General features: G+C 40.3%; 1 protein-coding gene across 21 annotated transcripts in view; it reads right to left on the bottom strand.

Annotated features, from left to right (window-relative positions):
* Positions 1 to 25,409, bottom strand: part of cadpsa (Ca2+-dependent activator protein for secretion a) — a 174,365-nt gene that overhangs the window by 55,403 nt on the left and 93,553 nt on the right. For 8 of the 21 annotated variants that reach the window (XM_055509343.1, XM_055509332.1, XM_055509329.1 and 5 more), the window contains 9 exons: positions 17,984 to 18,120; positions 16,113 to 16,300; positions 14,091 to 14,261; positions 9,931 to 10,032; positions 9,785 to 9,848; positions 9,519 to 9,642; positions 4,052 to 4,120; positions 2,990 to 3,022; positions 496 to 602 (listed from right to left, as the gene is read on the bottom strand). In XM_055509343.1, coding sequence (XP_055365318.1) covers positions 496 to 602; positions 2,990 to 3,022; positions 4,052 to 4,120; positions 9,519 to 9,642; positions 9,785 to 9,848; positions 9,931 to 10,032; positions 14,091 to 14,261; positions 16,113 to 16,300; positions 17,984 to 18,120 — 995 coding nt within the window. The remainder of the gene's footprint in view (positions 1 to 495; positions 603 to 2,989; positions 3,023 to 4,051; positions 4,121 to 9,518; positions 9,643 to 9,784; positions 9,849 to 9,930; positions 10,033 to 14,090; positions 14,262 to 16,112; positions 16,301 to 17,983; positions 18,121 to 25,409) is intronic. The other 13 variants (XM_029152122.3, XM_055509341.1, XM_029152112.3 and 10 more) reach the window with 6 other exon arrangements.

Here is a 25,409-nt window from a genome sequence, read left to right as displayed (position 1 = left end):
TCTACAAATGGGATTTGTGAGGCGCGTCAATATCCCAAACATAAACCAAACTTGGAGAAAAATCTGATACAACAAATTGTGTACAGCATCAGAAAATACTTCCTGTGGTTTACAGTATACACCACCTTAAGTTGATGCTGGCATACCTACAAAGGGTTTCCAGTCAAACTAAAGCCTGCCCTCTGACATGGGTGTGAAGAGTATAAAGTATAAAGTTCTTGAATACTGTATGACTATGTATGTGTGCTTTAGAGCTTGCACGATCCATTTTTATGTTGTTATCAGAAGTATTTTGTTGGTGACAAATGTTAAAAATTTGCATTAGTCTGTGCAGATTCTCAGTCGTTCAGCTTGTGTGAAAGCTATATGTCCTGTTTCAGATGAACAGCATCTTTGGAATAAATAACTGTTCATACACTCAAAACCTTTATTGTGACGCCCCGGCAAACAAAACAACACAATTCAGCTTTAAAATACAGTGACATGCAAACTCACCTCAGCATGGTGCTCTTCATTCTGCTGCAGGACCTCAATCACCAACTCAGCCAGTCGAATGGTGTCCTCCAGTTTTTTGGCAGGAGTGATTAACCGTCCTACATTCTCTGGAGGAAGAGTAAAGAGTCGGATCAGCCTGATTTACTCTTTTAAAAAGCAGACTATTTATAATGTCTGCATGCAACCTAAAGAGTACAGCAACATTCCTGGTCATTCACTAACATGTTTAGATTCCACACTAAGAATTAGCATGCACATTATTCTGCCTCCAAGCACTGGAACTAAAAGATTAAGTCACTCACAAATTTGGGATATAGCTGTTGATCCTTAGTCCAGTCTATAGCCTCAGCCTAAATCACTGGGACAATCTCATGGTCATATTAAGATATAACAATAATAACTTGTTATAATTAGGGCTGGGTCTCAGATGTTGACATTGTTGGACTAAAGACTGAATCATATTTTCATCTTATCAAGAACAGAAAAATGTCTAATATAAATATTAATGGAGTTGAATGTTCATGTATTGTTTTCGTAAAACAATAAAAAACAGTTTTACTTTTACTTACTTTTTTACCCAGCCCTAGTTATACTTAAGTCCAGATAAACTACATACTGCAAATGCAAATCTCATACCAGCACTGTTCTCATGAGTATTTTCTTGGGTGGCTGGAAGTAATAATGGCCTATGGATATTCATGAATGAGTCACAACTCTGTGACAGAGTTCTGTCACAGTGACTGTGACAGAAGAATGATGACATCATCCAAAGAAAAAAAGGGGTAATGAATGGTGTAAACAGAATGTACACTGAACATTCATCATGCAGTGATGCCATAGTTATGTGGTTTAGAGCTACATATTTAAAATCTAAAAAAAGTTGTACAAACAGTTTTGTGGTGGTAAAGTTGCATAATCTGGGCATGTATTATACAGTTACATATAAAGGTACACACCCACAGAGCACTTCATCTATTCAGCATGCTTCAACTTCTGCTGTAGTCTCACTAGTGGCAGCATGAAGTTGAAAAGATGGAGGATAACAATTGACACTGTCTTGTTCTTGGCAGGTTACACTGTGTGCATTAGTTACAAAATAAATCATACAAGAACTATGTTCTCATGCCATTTGTCTTATTGTAATGACCAAATCCAGAGTATTGTGTGATGTGTAAATGTATTACTGTACACACTGTGTGTGGAGTGTCAGATTATTCCTTATTAACCCAGCACCCCCGGGTTCTCCCTGCCTGAACCCAGTGCTGTGACCATCTAAACCCATTCAAAACTGCATGTTCCACTGTGAATAAAATGAATTTATTTTTCATGTGCTTTTTAAACTAACTAGATAACTTTGTAATTGAAAGTGTTCGGTCTTAAATTCCCTACATGTTGTAACTCTGATTCATTTAGGTGCTTCCTACTCACTGTAGCTTTGGTTTCGGTTTTCTGGTACTGTTGAGTTCATTTGTAACCCATACTGCACAACTAATTCTATGAAGCAAATTGACTACAATCAGATTAAAACCTGACGTCGAGCATCCTGACAGGGATAGAGTTTACAACAAAGTTACTAATAATGGGAACTGGAATTCTTATAAACCTGTCAAATTAAATGGGTATTAAACACAAAAAATCATTATATATTTTTAGAAGTTTCGATATGTCATTTATTTAAAACATACTGTAGAAGAGGTACAGTTCAAAATTTCTCTTCTCTTTTGAGAAGTTAAAGTTCAATTAATCAAATGAAGAAAATAGAACATACAAATAGAGATTCATTAAATGAAACCATGTGAAGTCATGTGCAGTACAACATACTACAGTATGTTCTGTCCACAGACAGCTTAGTGATATTGTGGACAGCATAGCAGGGTGATGGGAGATGCTGGTTGGAGCTTAACTCATGCTAACATGGCTCACAGCATCCACACAATGGGACTTTGTACTGGTTCCATGGGGATCGGCAGACTAGCTGTCTAATTAGTATGTAACTGATCTTCAACCTAAATACAATAAGTCATTTTCATTGCTGAGCTATTAGCCTTAAACCTGCCAGCTCGTGTTTTCAGCAGATTTTAAATAGTAATGTAAAGCATTTGCTCACAATACAGTAACTCTATGTATGTTTTGCAATCCTTTGCATTTTAAGCAAGGATTTACAGCCAAGTAAATTGTCAGAAAAATCTCCTTTTACACCAGTCTTCATAAAGTAAAGTAGAGGCTTTTGCGCTTCTGATAACCACTTTAATTCAGTCAGTCAGTTTAAAGTCCCATCTTTCTGAAATTCAGACCAATGAAAAATATCACAAGGGTAAAACAGTAATGCTCTCACAATGTTCCTGAAACATGTCATGTAAAGTTTCGGAGTTATCTGAGCAATGTATCAGGAAGTTTGTGATAGGGTTCATGGTGGTATGGTTTAAGGTAAGCTGTATGTACTTTAGTTGGGAATGAACTAACAGCGGATGTTTCAAACACAGCACAACATCACCTGGGTCCTTGAGATCTTTCTGAGATTTCTCCACTAAATATGAATTACATTGAAAGAAAAAATAACCAGTTTAAAAGATGGAGAGAGGGCAGAGAGAAGTGGGAAGGTATCGGGTAGAGGGTGAGAAAAAAGGAGGACATTTAGTATAGTTAGGATAAGCATATGCAATGATTCAATGAGCCAGTTACTGTAGACTGACTGTTAAAAATCAAACCAAATGTATTCAACATGGGTCAGCAACCCCTGGAAGCTTTGGGCCTTATTCCCCAACAGTATGCTCTGACAACTGTTTGCAGTCAGGCACCTCTACAGGAAGTGAATAGGAAACAAGTTCCATATTTAGTAGCATCAGTAGTTAACATAAAATAACAGAAAGACACAAAAACAAGGGTTGGGGTACTTAACCTGTTTGGAGTAACAGTAATAGTATACGCAGGTATCCTGCACAAACACATCAGCACTGAAATGTGCATGCAGTAGGTGTACGTAAGTGCAATATCTTCTTAAGTGTTAACTGTACTGTAACACTTGTGAACACTTTGTTAACTGTTAACTGTAGCAGTGTAGACACAAATCACACAGACATTACCACTTTGACCTAAAGTCTGAAAAAATCTGAAAGGAAAAAAGTATCCTGTTAGAATAATTAGTGTATCAGCGTCAGGCTTTAACCATAGCCCTTTATTCTGAGTCCACAATGTCACTCAAATAGCACCAATTCAAAGACATGACCCTAAATAATCCCTGGATGTGTTTGTTCTGTCTTAATGAACACTTATGAGCATTTACACATAAGCAAAGTAAAAATGCATTCAAGTCGCAGACAGAAAAAGGTGGTTTGTGCAAGATAGACAACAAGCCCAATGGAAAGATCAGATGTATTTGAGGTGACCAAGAGCCTGAGCTTCAAACATGTTAAAAAACTGTAACATGTGGACTGTACAGAGTGAAAGGACAGGCACGAACAAACCAGAAAATATGAGGTCAACTAGTGGCTGGTGTGAAGACTAGTCATAAGAAAAGGTCAAATGTTGCAGGCTGGGAAATGAGGAGGGTACTCACGAATGGTTAAATCCATCACTTGAGACGCCAAGCAGAAGACAGGGTGCTCATACATCTCTCTCTTTTTCCCTACAGAGAGAGAGGGAGGATACCGAGGCATGCAAGAGGCCGGGGTCAGAGAGCATGAGCACAGAGGACACCAGGCTTGGATGAGTGTAAGGTTGTTATGGCCAACCTGCAGGTGCAGTGTTGCTGATGTATTTACCATTGTATTCACATGTTTTACGTTATAGGTAGGTGCTTTCATTTTAGTTTCATTTCATTTGAGTTAATAAATATCATTGCTTCAATCCAGTGTATTATTACCACACTGATAAATCAATCAATCAGTGATGAGGAAAAACCTATAAAACGACTGTAGAGCTTTCATTCCTTCCTGAAACTGCATCAGTGTTTGCAATGTAAGGAAACAAAAAACACAACACAGCTATTTCAAACTCCTGTTTTTGACAGATAGCACAGAGATAATATTATGACTTGACTTTGTATTGACTTTTACACACCAGCTGATTTTGCCTAATCAGTCTGTTTAGTCACAGCATTAAAGTAGATACAGATAGAACTTTGGTAGATAGTGTCTGTTTGTACAACACTACAGTGTAAGGAAAGTTCCTTCCACTACTTTGTATTCGTTAAAGTATGTGAATTAGGGGATGTCTCCTGGATACAACTCATTTATCCCTGAGCTTGAGTATAAAGAAGGGTTAGTGCTGGGATTCAAAAGTGGGCAAATCTGTGGTTTCTTTTTGTCAGTTTTTCCTTTAAACATGTTTTGTGCTGGACTAGGCTAATTACTGTACTGGATACCCAGGCACTAAAGTTACAGCGAGTCAAACATTTCTGTAGATTTGCAGAGTTGCAGACTCCAATTCTCAGAATTATACCATGGAGCTAACCTCTTCTGCTTCACTGCCTTCTGCTTCAGAGGGAAACAGGGTCTAACACTGTGCAGTGAAGCTGCAACATTATCAAAAGACAATCTACCTGTTTATTAGTAAGATTAAGATGGCTGCTGTTTTCTGCAATGATCAAGACAGCGAGTGGGTTCAACTATGTTCCAAGTCCACATGGTTTGGCAACACCACCTACAGTAGACTGCCCGCAGTGAAGAGACAACAAGCAGCTAAACATGTCATCACTGATCAGACTAAAAAAGGCTTCAGAATAAACTACAGCCAAGTCCCACATTGTTTAAGCAAACATACACAGACTCAATATTACATTTAGTCGTGTCTATGGATGAAGAGGGAGTCATTAACGTATTATTCTCATAGTGTACTTTTACTTAAGGTAGAATTGGATGTCACCTTTTCTGACTCCTGGAATACATTCAACTATGACTGTTGGAGTGTCTAACTTTTTGTTTACTGACTAGAGATAGCAGAAGTATTTGGTACACGGTGGTTGTATTTAGATGAAAGGTGTAGTAAACCACACATCAGATGCCATAACAACAGCAAAAGCTTTAGTAAGGAAATGACAATATGCAACAATGCTGAACCTTCAATGACAATGACCATTTTCTTGGAACACTCTGCATCCACTTTTCTCTGAGACGTATTGGGGCAAAGACGGGCGCCAAAGCACATAACGTATAAAGCAGAAGCTGTAATAAGTATTGCAGGGAAAACCAAGTAGCTCAACTAGACTGGCTGTGCTTGCCTGACCTCTTGCTTGTCCTGGTAAAAACAGTTTGCTTGCTTAACACAATTGCTACTGCGCCGCCCAGTGGACACAATTAGAACAGCAGTTTCGTTTATTGAAAAATTAGACTCATTTTTCAACTTTCAACTGCAAAATCATTTCATGGGCTGGATTAAACCAGGACTTACGTTTCACACCCCTGCAGTAGACTGTACATGTCTAATTATAGTAGTTGATTAAAATGTATACTGCTATATTAACAGTTTTTTCTTTTAGGACGTAACTGACAAGGACTCGTCCATTGAAATACCAGTAGGAATCCAGAAAATCCTCATCTTAACCCATCCAGAGTAGGAATCGTCTTGGAAGAGTGTGGTGATGGATGAATTGGCCAACCTGCCCTCCACCTGGACTACCCTAAATATATGAAAAACACTTTTACCTTTGTTCAGCAGCTCCTTTCCTTAAATTCAAACACTGAAAAATCAACTTATGACTAGTGATTTGTCGTTCGTGAACGATTTGTTCAATATGAGCTAATCTTTTATATGACTCGGGAGGAATGAGTCCTCTTAGTGAACGATTGGTTTATTTTCAATGCAGTACCTTCTCTCGCCACATGGCAGCAGCTGCTTAAGCTCAGTCAGCAGGACAGAAAACAGAAATGATTTGTTCATGACTCACTCAACTGAGCATCTTTCCTCTGGAATTCGTTCCTTTGTCACGTGACAGCCGAGCTGCTCAGGCTCTGTAGAGCAGCAAGCGCTCCAGTTTGTTCCTGATTTGTTCATACAGATTGTTCTTTCGTTCTTTTGTCACGTGACAGCTGTAGATCAGTTACGGTGCTGTGTGGACTGAGAAACAAGGAAATGAATTATGTCTAATATTTGACATTCATATTTTTCAACTGATGGCCAACATACATAATTTATTGATAGAATCATAATTAATTAGTGGTCTTTAACTCTTGTAGGTGTGTGGTGTTATTGTGTTTATAATGCAAAGTGTGTTTGTAATTACATCAATAATCAATAATATAAATCAATATCAATATATATTATTATCAATAATAATAATAATAATAATTAACACAATAAATGCACCAGGTGTAAAGATTTTAGGGAACTTATTACTTATTACTTTATTGATTTAAAAGTAATTATCAAAATAACTTTCCTTTCATTTGTTCTCTACCAGCAGTCACGTGAAAGGCAGCTCGGGCTGCATGGTTTAGTTCATCATTTTCATTCATCGTTCACAGCTCAGGCTCTGTGGCGAGCAGCAAGCATTACAGTTCTTTTGGGATTCGTTCATACGAATCTTTACGGATCAGTTGTTCGTTCATATGTCACGTGACAGCCAGGTCTGTGGCCAGCAGCATGTCACTCCAGTTTGTTCCTGATTCGTTCATACGGATCCTTACGGATCATTCGTTCGTTTGTTCATGTGACCGCTACCAAGCTGTTGAACAACAATGGCAGGGAGAATGTGGGACATAAGTCACGCTAATGGGGTGTGTATTTTCTAGGTTTTCACATGGTTTGAATTGCTTGTGGTATTTCCATCCATTCATCTTCCATTCCGCTTAATACCGCATGTGGGGTCACGGGGGTGCTGGAGCCGATCCCAGCTGGCTATGGGTGAGAGGCAGGGTACACCCTGGACAGGTCGCCAGTCCATCGCAGGGCAACATACAGGCAGACAACTATTCACACACACACTCACACCTACGGCCAATTTAGCGTGACCAATCAACCTAATGCATGTTTTTGGAACGGAGAGAACACACGCGAACACGGGGAGAACACACAGAAAGGCACCCTGTCCGCCTCTGGGAATCAAATCCAGGACCTTCTAGCGACAGTGCTACCCACCGCACCACTGCTTGTGGCATTTTGTGATTATATGTCCGCTGAAGCAAACCATGTTGTGTACAGTATATAGTGTTTGAGATCTGTGGCCATTTTTACAACACCCACAGCGCCATCTGCTGTATATGAATAAAATAAACAAATGACTCAAAATGATTCGTTCACTTTACCGTTCGAGAGTTAAAGATCTGAGTCAGTTAAAAAAATCTAACTTTCCTTCTTGTGTGTCACCTGGTTGTGAAAATTTACTAAGGTGGTGTGAGTAAGGTCTAGTGATTTGTTTGAATCATTAACCAAAAAAGTAAAGTTTACTGGAGACTTGAATGAGCTGTGCTGTTAGTGTATAGTATAGTAAAAGTATAGTGTATTACACTTAAAAATTAGCCTTGTGATATTTACTTCAAGGGTCAGGATTTCTGCGTGGAAATTGTTCCCAAGCTTTTTCTAAATAAATTTCACCCTACCCCTAGCCACCCGAACACTTTGCTCCTTTGAGGACTGCAAACTAACCAAAACACCAGAGGAGGTTTAAAACACTTCAGAAGGCTGAACTACTGAATTTGAAAAATATAAACAACAACTACAGCACCCCTCATTACAATGTTCCTCAAAACTGTCGAGAAAAGCCAGAACAAAATCCCACCAGAAGACGAGAATAGAAGAGGCACCATCTGAGGAACTGGAAATCCCCTGCTATCGCTGTACAGTATGCATTATTACTGGATACTGTACTATATATTATTATACACTGTACTGTTTTTCTACCAAACCCAAGTTCACGAGTGGAACCTAACCCTCACAAATTTAAATTTAAGGAGTTGCATCATCATACACTATGGACTTTTTCTTTTGTTCTTGACGTTTTAAAGTTTGTTTTATATATGTACATAATTATAATTTCAATAGTTTGGGCTGTGAGAAGGAGCACTCTGCATGTTTGTGTATGTCTTACGGTAACCTATTTTCTGTTAGTCCATTCATTAAGGAAGGGGGAGGGATTGGCCAGAGTGGGAAAGCGTTCACCAGAACACCTACAGCAACTGTAACGGACAACCACAAGTACAGGTTTCACTGTGATAATGTTCTGAACACAACCACTTGTGTGCTACCACACACACAGTGCTGATAGAAAGATGTGCCTGGTGGCTGAACAGTGAACTGCAGGTCAGGTTTGTAATTTTATTTACTTCGTACAAGAAAAACATTCCCATGACAATGACACCAGTCCAGTGTCACTGTAGAAAAAAATCTTTTAAGAGCTACATATGTAAAAAAAAATAAAAAACAACAAAAAAACACAACAGCAAAAGCCAAAAGACAGAAGACAAAAGAAGAGGATGAAATATGAATTAATTGGTGAGCAGAAAAAAGGGAAGGAAGGAGCTACCATGTCAGCTACCAGTGGGAGTGGGAAACAGAGGCAGGAAAGGACTTGGCTGCAGAACGAAGCTGAGGCATGGTGGACGAAACCAGTGTAAAGGCTGAATGCATTTTTACTTACTTCTTATTTAAATATATTAGCAATAGAAAAATATAATAACAAAACAAATGTAGTACTGTAATTGTCACTTTAAAACTGTTATACTGAAGTTATACATAAGGGCAGCTTGTCCTGAATTCCAAACTGGTTTAGTTTATTGATTAGCTAAGTAAAAAAAGTTTGTTCTTTTCTAAAAAGGTTCTATATAATATGAATTTCTCTTATGAGAATGAACCAGTTTAATGGCAGCAAATAAATATGTGCATAAAGTGTTAATATGTTTAGTAACATTTAGTTAACATGATTCTTTTAGACTATCTCACAATCATTTGCAAATATTCCAAGAATAAAAATGTCTCATCTCTCAAAACCGTTGTGAGAAATAATTCACTATAATCTTAAGTAGTCATGTATACTGTGTATTTAACTCAGTTCCATGACTGTAACTAAGAAAGCACTGATGAAGACTAACCTTCCAGCTTGGCGTACTCTGACAGTCGTTGGTAGTTGACCACAGCCGCTTGCTCCAGACATTTACGGATCACTGCCCTTACCTCTTCTTGTGGAACTGGGGTAACAATATCTTTCATCAGAACCTATAAAATACATTGTCATAATCAATATACAGTACGTACAATGAACTCAAATGATACAAAATATAAATGTGTTTTCTGTTTATTAATTATCTCATACAGTTCAGTTTAAGACTGTGGCATGAAAAGAAGAAAGGCTGCTTACCCTTTCAAGTAAGGACAGAGTTGCTTTAAGTGCTCCTTCTGGGCGTCCAAATGGAAAGCAGTATCTTTGGAGGTAACACAATCATGTTGGATTTAAAACATGAGCAGAACTGTTCAATTTGACTTTTCATCAGACACAGTTCTTACCTGAAGTGTGTAATCTGGTTTTCCAGAAGCACTCGCAGCCGCTCCTTGATCTCCTCAAAACGCTCCTTCTCTTCCACAGTTACTGTACCAATGCCATCAGGCCTGAAGAACAAAGCAAGGATTACAAGCCAAGAGAGCCTGTTCCCACGGTTCCCTGGTCTCATACAGCACTGTAACATCCAGAACCTACAAACCACAGATCTGTGTAATGTCCACAGTGCTGTGTTTGATTTCAATTTTCTTGAATAACACAGCCCAGTTTTTGTCTGTAAAAGATAAATAATATATACCTAGATACAGTACTGTATATGCAGTTACATCTTGTACAAAAATATGAGTTATTCTTATCCAAAGTACTACAACATATATTTAATTAAATTATAATTGCTAAAACTCAACAATGGATTTGTACTTATTTGTATTTATTGTCACATACAACACCACACACTGTTTTCTGTACTGTATCTGACTTTTATATTATTGATAAACATCGCATCAGTAACAGTAACGCTCATTTTACACCTCATATCACATCTCACAAGTGTCCTCTACATTATGACACTACTTGAAGTCAAATAGATCTTGTGGTTGCAGAGAAAAATTCATTTGAATGTAGCTATGGCATTTTTCAGAAAACCCTCAGAAAACAACCTTGGGGCTGAAGAGGTTAAAGAGAAAAGATAATTTCTTGAAAAATAAAGTCTTTTGGAGTTGACGTATGACATCACCACTATATATGAAATGACACATTAAATAATAAACTTACAGGCTGTGGTTAGCTCCACTAACTATAAATATGCAGCAGTTGGAGCTTTGATATATTTTTATTGTCTGTGATATGGTTGAGTCTGGGTGGAGTGTGAGCAGAGTGCTTGTGACAGGAGATGTGCTGGACTGGTGGCCATGACAGCATGCAGAAGAACAGGGGGTATGACACTCTCCTTCTACCCCCATGTGACATGTCATTTTAGCAGACAATGAGAAATTGTGTGTGTGTGTGTGTGTGTGTGTGTGTGTGTGTGTGTGTGTGTGTGTGTGTGTGTGTGTGTGTGTGTGTGTGTGTGTACATGTTTTTCCTTCGATGTGGTGACCATAAACCACGTTTTTGCTATCAAGGTGAGGACACTGCGGCAACGTGGGGACACATGGCGGGTCCCAACCAGCCTAGATTAGAGCAAAGTTTAGATGTCCGCCTTTATTAGTGATGGTTAGGGTTAGGGTGAGGGGCTAGGGAAGGCATTATGTCAATGGAGGTCCTCACTTTGACGTAAGTACACACGTGTGTGTGTGTGTGTGTGTGTGTGTGTGTGTGTGTGTGTGTGTGTGTGTGTGTGTTACAACTACCTGTGAGCCTCTGCTATGACTATGGGCATGTGTTTGGGGTCTTGATACATTTACTATTTACAGGGGCACAGACACACTATTCCTACACTATATCCTACACTATTCGTACAGTATATAGTAGTACTGTACATGCAAGCCCAGTCTTTATTAAATTAAACAAGTCACTATAAAATTATCTCACCTGTCTTATTGTGACGAAAACTAAAAGAGATCATTTTCACACTTATTAAGGCCTGCAGGGATTTCTGTTTCACCTCCTCTAGTCACTTATTGTTTCTTGGCAGCTGCCCTATTTGTTTCATTGTTTTACCTGATGACCTACCAGTTCCAAAGGCGGCAAAAAGCAAATGAGCCATTAGAAACAGATGAAAGGCAGCACTTCTGGCCCCTTACAAGGACACACGGGTCAGATAATGGATAGATGAATAATTGCTGTCTTCATTTCTTATAAATGAACCTCTTGAACACCCACTCAGTGGGCCAGCCAGGGCCACCAAGTTTGGGGTCCAAATGGCTGACTATATGACTAGTTTGCAACGTATATATGGGTCTACTTGTGATACCTTGTGCAACAGACAAAAACAAGGACTCAAATGAAAGCTCTAATTTAAAAGGAATCTAAGGATATGCACCAAGGCTAGTTATGTGTCACATGTGGTGAGTTATGAGCCAAAGAATGACATACGCTAAGCTAATCGCTAGATAAATAAACAATGTTCGCATTCATCCTCACATCACAAGTCCATATTACTGGTGAACCGATCCCATTCCCTGTTATTTCTACCTTCTGGGAGGTTACCCACTCACACTGTTACTTTCAATCGATCAGCCATTTTTCCTGGCTACCAGTCCTGTCAATAATGTGTTGTGTTTTTAGGCCAATTCCATAGCTTATAACAAGTAAAAATACATCTCACTGGCCAAAGTCAGTTGATGCTAGGCCGAGATATGGCTGCACAAACACCTGCCCCCAGTGGCCTGTACAGTGACAGAAGTGTCCCCTACATTATGACACTATTTGCAGTCAAATAGACCTTGTGGTTGCAGAGATAAATTCATTTGAATGTAGCTATACCATTTTTCAGAAAACCCTCAGAAAACGGCCTCAGGGCTGAATAAATTAGGATGTTGATGATGCACTTGGACTGTGTCAATTAATGATGGGCATGACTTACAGTTTAGGACCTAATCAAGAAAGTAAAAAAAATAAATTGAGACAGCAAAACAATGCATCATTACTAAAATCAGCTTCTTATCTTCAGGACACTATTATTAAAAATATGTATTTGTTTTTTACTATAATATGTGATGATCTGTAATGATTGCATGCAATTTAACTTAAATATTCATATATAATATTAACTGTCAATCTCAAAATTTCATTTCAGTGCATTCTTTTTAATCATATTAATCATTGTTATCTGGAAATCACCCATGGCAAATACAGAGTAGTGGAATATCTCAATAGTTTCAGATGAGAGTCTAAAATTTGCTTAAAATAAAATATTTTAGGTCATCCTCAGTTATTCCTAACATTCAGTGTGAATGGAGTTGATCTGGACAAAGGTAAATCCTGACACTTCACGAGTTGAGCGACCAACCTTGTCCAACTTGGTACACCAACACCTCCAGGCCATCAGGCTATTAGGAGACATGGGTGGGGGCGGGGTATTTGCATTTGTTTGTTTGGGTGAGGGAGCGGGGGGTGGACCGAATGAGGTGTGCTCACTGGGGCACAGACACCAGTGTTGGCAATAGAGACATTCAGCCATCATACATGACAACCTGTCATGTCCCCACCTCCAGGCACTACTGCACTGGAAGACCACGTTGAGCTCCTTTGAGGGGACTGTTTTGAAAATATTTTGTCATTAATTAATTTGTAAATGTATTTAACATATTAATACTACAATCTTCTGCACACTGTCCTCTGACAACTGTGTCAATCACTGGACAATAAGGCTCCACGTTGTCTTTGTGGATTTTAACTTAATGTTTATTTTTCTCATTATATTTGCCTTCTATCTGTCCATATATGTCTTTTTCTTGGAGCAAATGTTGTCCACCTGTCCATGTTGATCAGAATAGGCCTCAGTCCTCAGTCACTGTCAACAGAACAAGGGGATGGATGGATGGATGGATGGATGGATGGATGGATGGATGGATGGATGGATGGATGGATGGATGGATGGATGGATGGATGGATGGGAAAGGGATGAGAGAGTTAGAGGTATGGGGGGAGGTAGATGAGGGCACTGACAGACAGCCTTCTGTGACCTTTGCCCTTAGCACTGGAGTGGCCCTCGTCTATCTTTGTTACATTTCATCTGAAGACGACTGACTGTGATGTTGACAGGTTTGATGTCTGAGCACATCACAGCAGATTAGACAAGAGGTAAATACTGCAATTTAGATTACAGGGTGCATAATGGTGTAAAAGCCAGATGAGTAGATGAGTCACATACCACAGAACCTTGAGGAAATTACACCATTTGATCTTTGACTAAAACATTTAGTTTATATTATAGGCTACTGCTCAAGATGCAGATACAAAATTCATACAGATGAGATTGCAGAAGGTGGCATGTTGGACTTTTGGAAGCTGTGATTAACATTTATTTTGGTGGTTCTTTTGGGGGTTACAAGCAATTGCAATTGGCCTAGAAACACCAACACATGATTGACAGCCAGTAAAAATAGCTGATCGTGTTTTATGGCCCTGGTGCAATAAAAAATGTCACCAAATGCCCCCCCCCCCTAAAAATCTCATATGAGTATGGTTCAAAACTTTTAATGACACACCACACATAACTTACCTTCTAGTTCCTATAGAATTTGTGGACCTGAAGTCCATTTTCTTCATGAAATCAATGATTTTTAGTTCTCTCCTAACAGTCTGAGTAGGAAGCTCAAGGACGGTGGGGTAAAGGGCCTGTCTGAGTTCGGCCTCAGTGACTGGCCAGTTTATCAACTCGGACACTCGTTGACTAGATGTGGTTGTGAGGAGGTTTAAGGGGTTTGGGTGGACCAAATGTCATTCAGTGATAACAGATAACAGGGAAAATAGGTTGAACAAAACAGAAAAAAGAGCAAAAAAGAACAGTGAGCATGTAACATGCAAATTACAACAAAGCAAACACACACAAAAGTAAACAATTTAAAGTGCTTAAACACATCGTGTATCATGCACTCGACTGTCATTTTTTTCTAGTCAAACCTTTGCTTTTGTTCATAGACAGTTTGCGTACTATGAATATGAGAAAAGTGCAGGATGCAGAGTTCAAGGCACAGGAATAAAAAAAGACGTTTATTTCATGATGGTACTATAATAAAATTATTAAATATATTTATTATTTAGATAAATTATAATTTAACCACTGTCATTTCAATAAATAATGTAAAATAACACATTAAAAATCTGTTATTTCTAAATTTCTGAACTAGCTACAAACAGAAACGGGTGCATTTTTTAAGCTACAAAGGCTGAAGGAGGAGGCGCAGTTTTCACGACAGATCTTTGGTTAAAAGGTGGATCTTGAGAACAGACGTCGTCCAACAAAGGTTGTCCATGTTTACTTATATTTTCAACCAATACTTTTGTCACGATCTGGGTTTTGTTTCTCGTTATTTCCTGTTTTATTTTGTAATACTTCCTGTTCAGTTGTCACGTCCCGGTTTTAGATCCGCCTTTATGTTAAAAGGACTTCCGGCTACGTCACATCACAGCTGTTCCCTGTTAGTACCGGTCCGCATTATCCACACCTGCACTTCATCTGCTATTAGTTCACTTTGTATTTAACCACCACCTTGGTCCTCAGTTCCCCGCCAGATCGTTGTTCGTGTGTCGTCGTCCTTTCCCAGTTTCATTGTTCCTGCCGTGTCTTCGTGTTTCCTGTTTTTTTTTTGATGCTCGACCTTGTTACTACTGCCTGTTGCCGACCATTGCCTGCCTGACCACGATTCTACGCCTGATGTTTGGTATTGTACTCTCCTCCCGGTTATGATCTGTGCCTGCTCCTGACTACGTCTCTGCCTAATCCCATGTAACCCGTCTGATCACCTGTGTATGACCCTGCCTGGACTTTACTCCGCATACTGGAATAAACCACACGCTTTAACGCCAGAAAATCGTGTATTGTGCTGTGCATGTGGGTCCTCTTCCGAGCGATCCCTGACAACTTTGTTTTGTTATCTTCTTGTTTGGTGTAAGTAACGTGTGATTCTGTATGCCTGGTGTTATATTAATGCTATTAATTTAGTAGGACCACAGTAAGTAGGATGTCCCTGAAGCACTAGGCATGAAATGCACAGCCACCACTGGAATCTACTATCAAAATGTCCAGTACCAGATTGTGCTGAGTCACTGATGTTGACACTGGCACTCATGTCCAGGTATGCCATATTCTCAAGTTAGGTCTTGCTGTAGCTTGTTTTGTTTTCCTTTATACTGTAGTCTGTTCTGTTTTGGACTAAACCTGAAAGTCACATGTTCCCAGGGATATTAGATGTGCATAGCGCAGAGGAGCTTTGTGGTCTGTTTATCACATCAGCCATACCTGTTCATGCCCGCCATGTTAGCCATGCCTGTTTATGACTGCTTCATTAACTATACCAGTTCATGTCTGCTATGTCAGCCAAATCTTTATCAGCCAAGTCACCCATGTCTTGCTTTGCACATAAGACATGCCCACCTTGTGGGCTTTAAATTACCTAAATATATATTCTGTTGCTGTAAAAATATGAATTAGATGCTGGCTCCCAGACATAGCCTGCTCTAGATCTTAGATAATAAACCTGAAAAAGATTCAGTCACACAAAACTAACTTACACAAACTTACCTGTTTCCATGTACATGGGAGGCACAGAAGGCAAAGCTGTAGTGTAGCAGGGTTGGGTCAATCATGGCTCCATTCTCGGCCCTCTCAAGCAGATCGCAGAGGTAACATAAGTGCCGATGGCAACCTCGAACACCGTATCGAGCACAGTATTCATCCAAGACGAACACTTGACCAGGACTGAACCAGCCCTGTGAGCAACAAACACAAACCCTTCTGGTGCACTGCACACAAAGCAACTAACATGACACTTCAGACCAACGTTTGCATTTTTACATGCTATTACTATATAAACAAGAACAGCTGTATTATACACACATCGTTGAGATTGTGAACAGTAGTCAATCTAACGTGCATCTTTTTGTTCTCTGTTGGAGGTACAGTGGGGTACAGATATATTACTGCTGTAACTATTGATTATTTTGATAATTGATTCATCTGCCAATTATTTTTTCGACTTCAATATACAAAATATAAACAAACAAAGCAAGCATTCCATTGTGAAGATCTGCAGCAGCTCCTATCAACCTGGCTGTGGTACAAAACCCACATAGACACAGGAGATCAGGTTAACTTCACAGACTCCTGGACCTTCTGGCTTTGCGGCAACAGAGACAACCACTAAAAACATGTCCTCATATGTTAATGCTGCTGTTATTTGCTGCTTTTACATTTAGTGTCTTTCTGTTGTGAGTTGAGCTGTTCTAGGGAGGCGTCATTCATTAATATGTATTGTAGTGAACGAGATGATGTCACGATCTGGGTTTTTGTTTTTCTTGCTTAATTTTGAAAGACTTTTCTGTTTCACCTTTGTTGTCAGGTTTTGGTTCCAGTTTCCTGTTTTATTTTGTAAGCACTTCCGTTTCTAGTCATGCCACATCAGTTACCGCTTTTACTTTGTAGGACTTCCTGTTCATGTCACATCACAACTGTTCTCCCTGCCATTAGCGGTCCTCATTACACACACCTGCCCATAATCAGTAATCTACTCCAGTATATAGTCTCCACCTCACACACTCTCCAGTTGCCAGATTGTTAGTTTGTGTTTGCGTGATTTCCACCAACTCTCAGCGTCTTGTATTCATGTCTGGTCCTGTTATCTTGAACCCTGCTTTCGACCGCCGTAACCGACTCTGCCTAATCCCTGCCTGCTGTGTATGCCTTGTTCTTCGATCCTGCCTGGTAAACAACCCTGCAAGTGATATTGACTACGATTCTGCCTCTGTCTGAACGGTACTGTAACCTTGATCCTCACGTTAAAGAATTTTGCCTGCCCATGGAACTGAGTTTGCCTGACCCACTGGATTGTTCGTCAGTGCCTCCCTGTGTATGACCTTGCCTGATTCTGATTCTGTCTTTTTGGAATAAATCCCTTTTTGTTTTTCAACATCCGAGTCTGTCTGTGCCGTGCATATGGGTCTGCCGCCCATGACGTTCTGACAGATGACCAGCACAACCAGCTGACACTTGCCAGTCGGGGCAGAACAGATTAAGTAACAAACTAACTCTTGGATACACACAGTTCTTTTCTGCTGCTGCAACCAGGACACACTGTGTTTCTTCTTAAGTGCTCATATGTCGCTGTAGTATTTACAAGCCACAAGCTGAGCTTTGCATAACTTGCAGGTTAACGTGTTCTTTGTTTAATATTTAATGCTTAGATGAAGAAATATGTAACCTTTCTCTTGCTGCTGGATGATCTGTTTTCTTTGCTAGGGGCTGCATTATTTTGCACTCACCCTTCGCCATAAAATGAGCAGGCCAACTAACTAATAATGGAAAATCATTATTGATCATTTTTGTCATTGACTATTATTGGTAATATCAATTCGTTGTTGCAGCACTAGTTATATTTATTTAAAGCTTTTACTTACCAGGCAGGAGTAGGAGTCATTTAGTCTGTGGTCCAGAGTGAGGCGCTGCACCAGCTCAAAGAGGGAGGCATGATCAAAGTTACAGGGGTTGGCTGATATGAACTCATCCATGCCATGTTTCTGTGCACGATCAGCATCTGTACACACCCATTTATCCAAAAAGACAGAAAGAAAGAAAAAAGAAAGACAGAAGGCACATTTAAGAGCCTGGTAGGGAACAAGTAATGCATTTGCTTGAGCACTGAACTGAAACTGTATTATGGAATAGGTGCCAACAACAAAGCTAAATTTACCAGTATTAACAGATGCTTAGCATTTGCTCAACTATGAGGTTGGCAGAGGCAGAAAAGAAATAAGATGGACAAGAGAGTCTTTCAGTTTCCAAAAAGAGAGTCTGATATGAAAGTTTGAGGTTAGTTTAGGGGGTTGACTGGGAATAGTTTGCATGTTTTGTTCATGTTACGTTCTGCCATGTGGTACTTAAACTTTGGCTAGACATAAAAAGACACCAGAACACACAGCTCAGTTATTAAAGGTTTATTGAAACACAATAAACACAAAAATAAAAAGATGGAGGCAGCAGCAGATAAGGGTACTCAATTGATAACAGGAGAACCTATAAGGACAAGGTAAAAGAGTCAAAAGTAAAAATAACTCCCTTTTCTACTCTGGAGTTGCCTGCGGTGAGAGGCGGTGGGCTGGTGTGGGCTTGCTCATAGCTCCCAAGCTCAGCCACCATGTGTTGGAGTTTTCCCAGGTGGACGAGAGGGTCGCTTCCCTGCCCCTTCGGGTGGGGGATAGATCACTCGCTGTCGTTTGTGCTTACAGGCGAAACGATAGTGTGGAGTACCCAGCCTTCTTGGGGTCTCTGGAGGGAGTGTTGGAAAGCGCTCCAACTGGGGACCCCATCGTTCTCCTGGGAGATTTCAATGCCCACGTGGGCAACGACAGTGATACCTCGAGAGGCGTGACTGGGAGGAACGGCCTCCCTGATCTGAACCCGAATGGTGTTATGTTATTGGACTTCTGTGCTACTGTAGGCACAGTTTGGCGACTTGGCAGGCCCAAACATATCGTGAGGGTCTGTTGGGAATGTCTGGCTGAACCCTTTGTCAGACAGACCTTTAACTCACACCTCCGGGAGAGCTTCGACCAGATTCCGAGGGAGGTTGATTCAATTCAATTTCAATTCAATTTTTTTTCTATAGCGCCAAAGCACAAAAAGTTATCTCAAGGCACTTTACAAAGTAAGATTTAAGAAGTACTTTGAGGTAGTTTGTAAGCTCCTCGGTGGCAGGGCAGCTGGGGTGGATGAGATCCTCCCTGGGAAAGACTATGCCAGGGTACTGGAGAGGAGAATTCAGCCGATAGTTGAACCTCGGATCGGGAGGAACAATGTGGTTTTCGGCCTGATCGTGGTACGCTGGACCAGCTTTACACCCTCAGCAGGGTGCTTGAGGGATTGTGGGAGTTTGCCTAACCAGTCAACATGTGTTTTGTGGATCTGGAGAAGGCATTCGACTGTGTCCCTCGTAGCATTCTGGGGGGGGGTGCTCCAGGAGTATGGAGTACAAGGCTCGTGGCTAAGGGCTGTTCGGTCTCTGTACAACCGGAGCAGGAGCTTGGTTCGCATTGCCAGCAGTAAGTTTCCGGTGCATGTTGGACTTCGGCAGGACTGCCCTTTGTCACCGGTTCTATTCATTATTTTTATGAACAGAATTTCTAGTCGTAGCCAGGGGGCGGAGGGTTTGGAGGCCACAGGATTGCGTCTGTGCTTTTTGCAGATGATGTTGTCCTGTTGGCTTCATCAGGCCAGGACCTTCAAGCGGCTGGGATGAGAATCAGTTCCTCCAAATCTGAGGCCATGGTTCTTGACCGGAAAAAGGTGGTTTGCTCTCTTCAGGTTGGAGGAGAGTTCCTGCCCCACGTGTAGGAGTTCAAGTATCGTGGGGTCTTGTTCACGAGTGAGGGAAGGAAGGAGCGTAAGATTGACAGACGGATCGGTGCAGCGGCTCCAGTAATGCGTTCGGTGTACCGGTCCATCGTGGTGAAGAGGGAGCTAAGCCAAAAGGCTCAATTTACCAGTCAATCTACGTTCCTACCCTCACCTATACAAGCGGCCGAAATTAGCTTCCTCCGTAGGGTCGCTGGGCGCTCCCTTAGAGATAAGGTGAGGAGCTCTGTGGCGCTGCGAGAATGTCGTAGAAACGATTTCTGTGCCTTTCTGTGTGTGCGTGGGTTTTGCAATTCAATTTTGCAATTCAATATTAAAAGTGGCAATTCAATACCCAGTTTTATTATTAAAAGTTTAAATAAAAACTTAATAAATTGCATTTTGTATTGTCATGTTATTTTGTAGTCTTTATTAAATTGGCAATGCATTTTGCAAATGAAAATACCATATGTATTTTGAAGAAAATGTAATTTATCAAGTTTCTATTTATAATTTTAATTAATAAAACTGAGTATCGAATTGCCACATTAATACAGAATTACAAATTGTAAAATGCTTTTTCAAATTACATGATCAAATTGCATATTGAATTGCCAAATGCAAAATGTATGCAAATTGGATTTTGAGTCTGAAAAATTTCCACACTTCTTCAACCAGGCCCAGGCTGGCCTGCTTCAAACTACAGCCGTCAGGAGAGTCTCCGCTACATAGCTGTCATGTTCGTTTTCATCCAGCATTTACCGGGTTAACACTAGAAGCCGGGGCGTGGGGGAGGGGTGTCTCTCAGGAACTTGAACATTATTAAGTAAGGGTTACTATCGTTACCCCATACTTGGGCTTTTTCCGCTCTTGAAAGAAGAGAAAAAGCGGAAGGCTTACGGCCTCCATCTTGTGTTCGCTTAGCTTTAGCATTCGCGGAGTGGAAGAAAAAAATTTTTCCCAAGGAGTTGGAGCAGAACACTTGCAATTTAGGGACCGAAACACTTGGATTAGGTTCACTGGAATGTAATGGACAGAATGACACCACCCACTGCGTGAATGGGTGACATATTAGCTAAGTGATGAAAAATTTATGGAATTATGGTTATTGTTTTTTGAGCGTTTGGTATCTGCGCTGTGAATGTTTTTGCTGGAAATGGTTTATATGGTCAGAAAGGTCTAAGCTTTCAGGTGATATGCGGCATGTGCCGGTGATATGCAGCATGTCCAGGTGGTAGACATAAGACCCATAAATTGCGAGGGACTGTGTTCGATTATCAACTATTTAATTGGGCACTCTCCATTGCCCAAAGGCGTGAGTGTGTGGTTGTTTGTCTCTCTGTGGCCCTGCAATAGCCTGGTGACCTGTTCAGGGTGTACCCCGCCTCTCGCCCTCAGCAAGCTGGGATAGGCTCCAGCCCCCCTGCGACCCTGGACGGGAAAATGCGGTAAAAAAATGGATGGATGGAATAAAATTAACTAACTCAATTCAATCAGGAGCTCAGACTCACACAAAAAGCCAAGGCTTGGAATATTGGATTGGTTGTCTAAAGATTACAGTATGATACAGATAACCAGAGGTTACCAGAGGAATTACATGACTGGAAGCAAAGGTCCTTAAATCTGAGACCATGCGCCAGCAGACAACCTGCCAGTGATTCTATTGTAAAAAAAAGCTGATATATACCGTGAAGAGAGCACAAAGTCTGCCAAGTCTACATGAGCTGAGCTTTATCAACCTTCCATTCAGCTTTGTGATTTCTAAAGAAAGCACAGAAAACAGAGAACTGCAGAATAGTGATTTCACAGATGCATGCACTGTCAGTTGCATTAGGCAACTTTAAAACTTCCACACAGTAACAATTTACTTTCTCAAAGTGAAAACACTATTAAACATAAAGATCCTTTATAAATTAAAGTTTTAGATATACATGTAAGCTCTAACTGCTTATGTGGTGTTTAATTGTTTTATGTGCACAGTTTTATTTTAATACAGCTAATCATAAATTCAATTAACCTTCTCTGTTAACCAGACAGTGTGAATAGTCACTTTTGTTGGTCAGGACAAACCTGGGACAGACGTGAACAAAGATCATACAGGGCTATACAATATTCAAGATATTTGTCAAACAACGTCCTCCTCACTGCCCAATGAAGACACCCCAGATGTCAATCAACAAACAAAACAAAGAGTGGCATGCTGGGAGCTGATTGTGTCCCCTCAACAAGTCCCACCCTCCCCCAAAAATCTAAAAAGGTGACATTGTGGTGCAGCCTTGGTCTGTGGCTTGTGGCCTGTCAGGTCCGTTTGATGTGAGTGAGTGGGAGAAGAGGTGGGAGGGCTGGACAGTAACATGCAGTGACATAGTCACCCCCACCCGCCTGGTCAGGGGAAGGACGGCCCTGACAATGATTGATGGCTGCTATTCATTTATAGATCCTGAAGATCTATAGATTTATGTTTGTTTTTGTGGAAAGACACACACACACACACACACACACACACACACACACACACACACACACACACACACACACACACACACACACACACACTCTGTGACAGTAGCTCTGTCACTAAATGTTAAGATTGTTATTGACTGTAATAAACTTTTTAACCTGGACCTTTCCATAGCTAATCAGCACAGTGTAACAACTAAGTTCTAAACTACTTGGTTTTAGTACTGTAAATGTACCTCTCATAGGAGTCCCGATAGGAGCATTGTTAGGCAGTTAGCTAGTCCATTATTAGGTCTAATGTGCACAATAAAAAAAAAAAAGAAAACAAAAAGCTCTCCATAACTTAACTCCAGCAGTAATTATAGCTTTGTATGCACAAGGAAGAAGAGTAAACTGTAATTTCAGGACTCAGCACCCAAAATACAAAGCTCATCATTCTGGCTTTGTTGTTGCAATATTTTATTTTATTTTCCTCAGGGTGGTGTGCGTGTGTGTGTATGTGTGTAGTAGCGGGGGGTGACAGGTTTGGTGACATGATGTTATATTATTCATTGCGTGGATCCAGGTGTGAACTGGCAAGTAGTTATTTGGTAACATTGACTGATTGCTGCCTGATTTAATTGTACAGCCACCACACTGTATTATTCATGTCCTGGCACTTTTAACTTGGTAATTACCAGCTGCTAGAACTCAGTGGGATTTCAGGGGCTGTGTCAAAACCTGTTCAGGATATTCATTTAAAGAAATGCAGGCTGAAAGCAGTTTTATGTCTGTTTATTTGAGGTTTTCTTTTGTTGTTTGTTTTAAAAAGTCCACTGATACTGTAACTATTCCATCAGTTTGAAGCTGTGATTAGTCATGTGTCATGTATTCCATGTTCAATCAAAACTTTACAAATATTCGTTCCAAATTGAACTGAACTAAATTAAAATGCATATTTTAGCCCACAAAATGCATATTAATGAGAACTGAGACAATTATGTATTTTATGTATGACCAGAAAAAGCATTTTCACAGACAAATGCACAGTGAATGCTGTAATGCTGAATTTGTTACATAGCTAAAAGTAATTTAGACATTTCAGGATTAGCTGAATATACCTGTGTGAGGATGTAGCCCTGGCTAAAAGAAAGGATCAGTGTTAAATAATACTAAAGAAATAGTACAAAACAAAATACTTGGATAATAATTCAGTTAGATGTTTCCAGATATCATTTGAGTATGTCAATTAAATCATTTAAGAGATTTTGTGTTATTGCACTATAATATTGTATTTTAAATATTGTTATTGTTTAGCAATGGTTTAATTTTTTTCTCAAATTTGCTATGTATAAATACGTTTAGTTTACAGTCTAACTATGTGTGTTACAGTTAGCCCTCCGGCCTGCCGGGGGCGCCTTGAGTTTTTCTACAGTATGTGTTTGTTGTCACCTTAGTTGTTTCCTGTCTTATAATTAGTGTCATTATTTTCACCTGGTGGTATTTAAGTTCCTAGTCTGAGTTGAGTCTTTGTTGGTCCATTGCCTACTATTACCTGCATCTCTGTTACCATGTCATTGTGCTTCCTCTGTCAAGGTTCGTTTGTTCGTTGTGTCTCGTGCTGCTGCTTGCATGTTTAGTGTTCTTTTTATGGTTGATTTATTTTTCTGCTCTGCAGTGATCTTTAGTTATCCACAGTTAGTTATTTGTGTTAGGTTGGTGTTATCAATTATTGGCAATCCTGCATGTGCAGCATCCTTAGTTTGTATGTCCCTCTGTGTTAACCTGTTCATTAAATCGTTTTACTATTAAGTCCTGTCTGTGGGTCGGTGCGTTTGGGTTTTCCTAGTCTAGTTTGTCTCTCAGTACGTAACAATGTGTACGTCAGATTGTCAATCTAAGTGTGCTCGGAATGTTATTGGTTGTCTCAAACTGGTATTTCAGTCACACCAAGCGAGGGAGGGATCATGCGAATCTGTGTGTGAGTGTGACAGATTACGCTGAGAAGCTAGGCGCGTGGTGAGGTTGCAGTTAAACTGTGTTCTTCAACTACGGTGGATGCATAGTTCCCCAATGGAGTTAGGAGCACTTAAAATACTGCAGAAGGAAAGGTTGTTGTTTATATTGGTTTATGTAATTGCGCTGAGTTTTACTGTATTGCATGACAATGAATGTGAGTAATGGTACATGTGATTAGCAAGTAGCTTATTAGCCGTGGTTAGCATAAGTTGCAATGCTGTGACACAAGTTGCAAAATGTTGTAAACTGTGTTAATACTGGAGAAGAACAAAAGCTAAGCTAACTCAAACTGATTGGTAATATAAAGAGAGTAATGAAGGGATATTTGTGGATTTCCTGAAGAACAGAATTTGGACGCAAATCTTGAATTTTTCTTGTGGGCACCTGGAGGAGATCCAGAATAGTTCCCGCTGGGACTGAGCTTGTCAGGTCGACACCGCTTATTGGCGCTTATCCACCCCTGCACTTTGTGAGGCATGGGGGTTTCACAGAAGCACAGCCCGCTCATGTCACAGAACTGCAGTCCGCTCCAGTTACTGAAACTGTAATGGAAAAATTGTGCCTTTGTGCTTTTGTTATCCAACACAGTCGTCATGTGCTGGTTAGGTGCAACACTGAACATTCTTACACAAACAACTAATCTCTTGCGCCCTGTCATACATCAAGTCTAAACATCTGATGTTCCATTTGACTGACTAATAATTTATGATATATGTTTGTCTTTTACACCCGGACTCTGGCTCCATCCTATCTGACTCTCCACCACACCCAAGGCTGTTAAAGCCAATGCATCTTGTCTTGGAAGCTCGGTGTTCCTTCCTTTGGATAACAAGCCACCATGATGCAGAAATGAGAAAGCAAACATTCTCACTCACAGCGAGATAAGGTGGCGCAAACAATTCCATTGCTGCAGAGAGACATTCCACCAGAGCCAGAGAAAGGGGTTAAAAGGCAGAAGCAACTTGAGGATCGTGGGTTCTTTGCATCACACCTTCGTGGTGTGTGCACTGATCTCCCCAGCTGGTTTTTGGTTTG

Source organism: Betta splendens, chromosome 5, assembly GCF_900634795.4.
Source record: "Betta splendens chromosome 5, fBetSpl5.4, whole genome shotgun sequence".
Taxonomy (NCBI): domain Eukaryota; kingdom Metazoa; phylum Chordata; class Actinopteri; order Anabantiformes; family Osphronemidae; genus Betta; species Betta splendens.
Note: the sequence above shows the minus strand (reverse complement) of the source record. Positions and strands in the feature narration are given on the sequence as shown.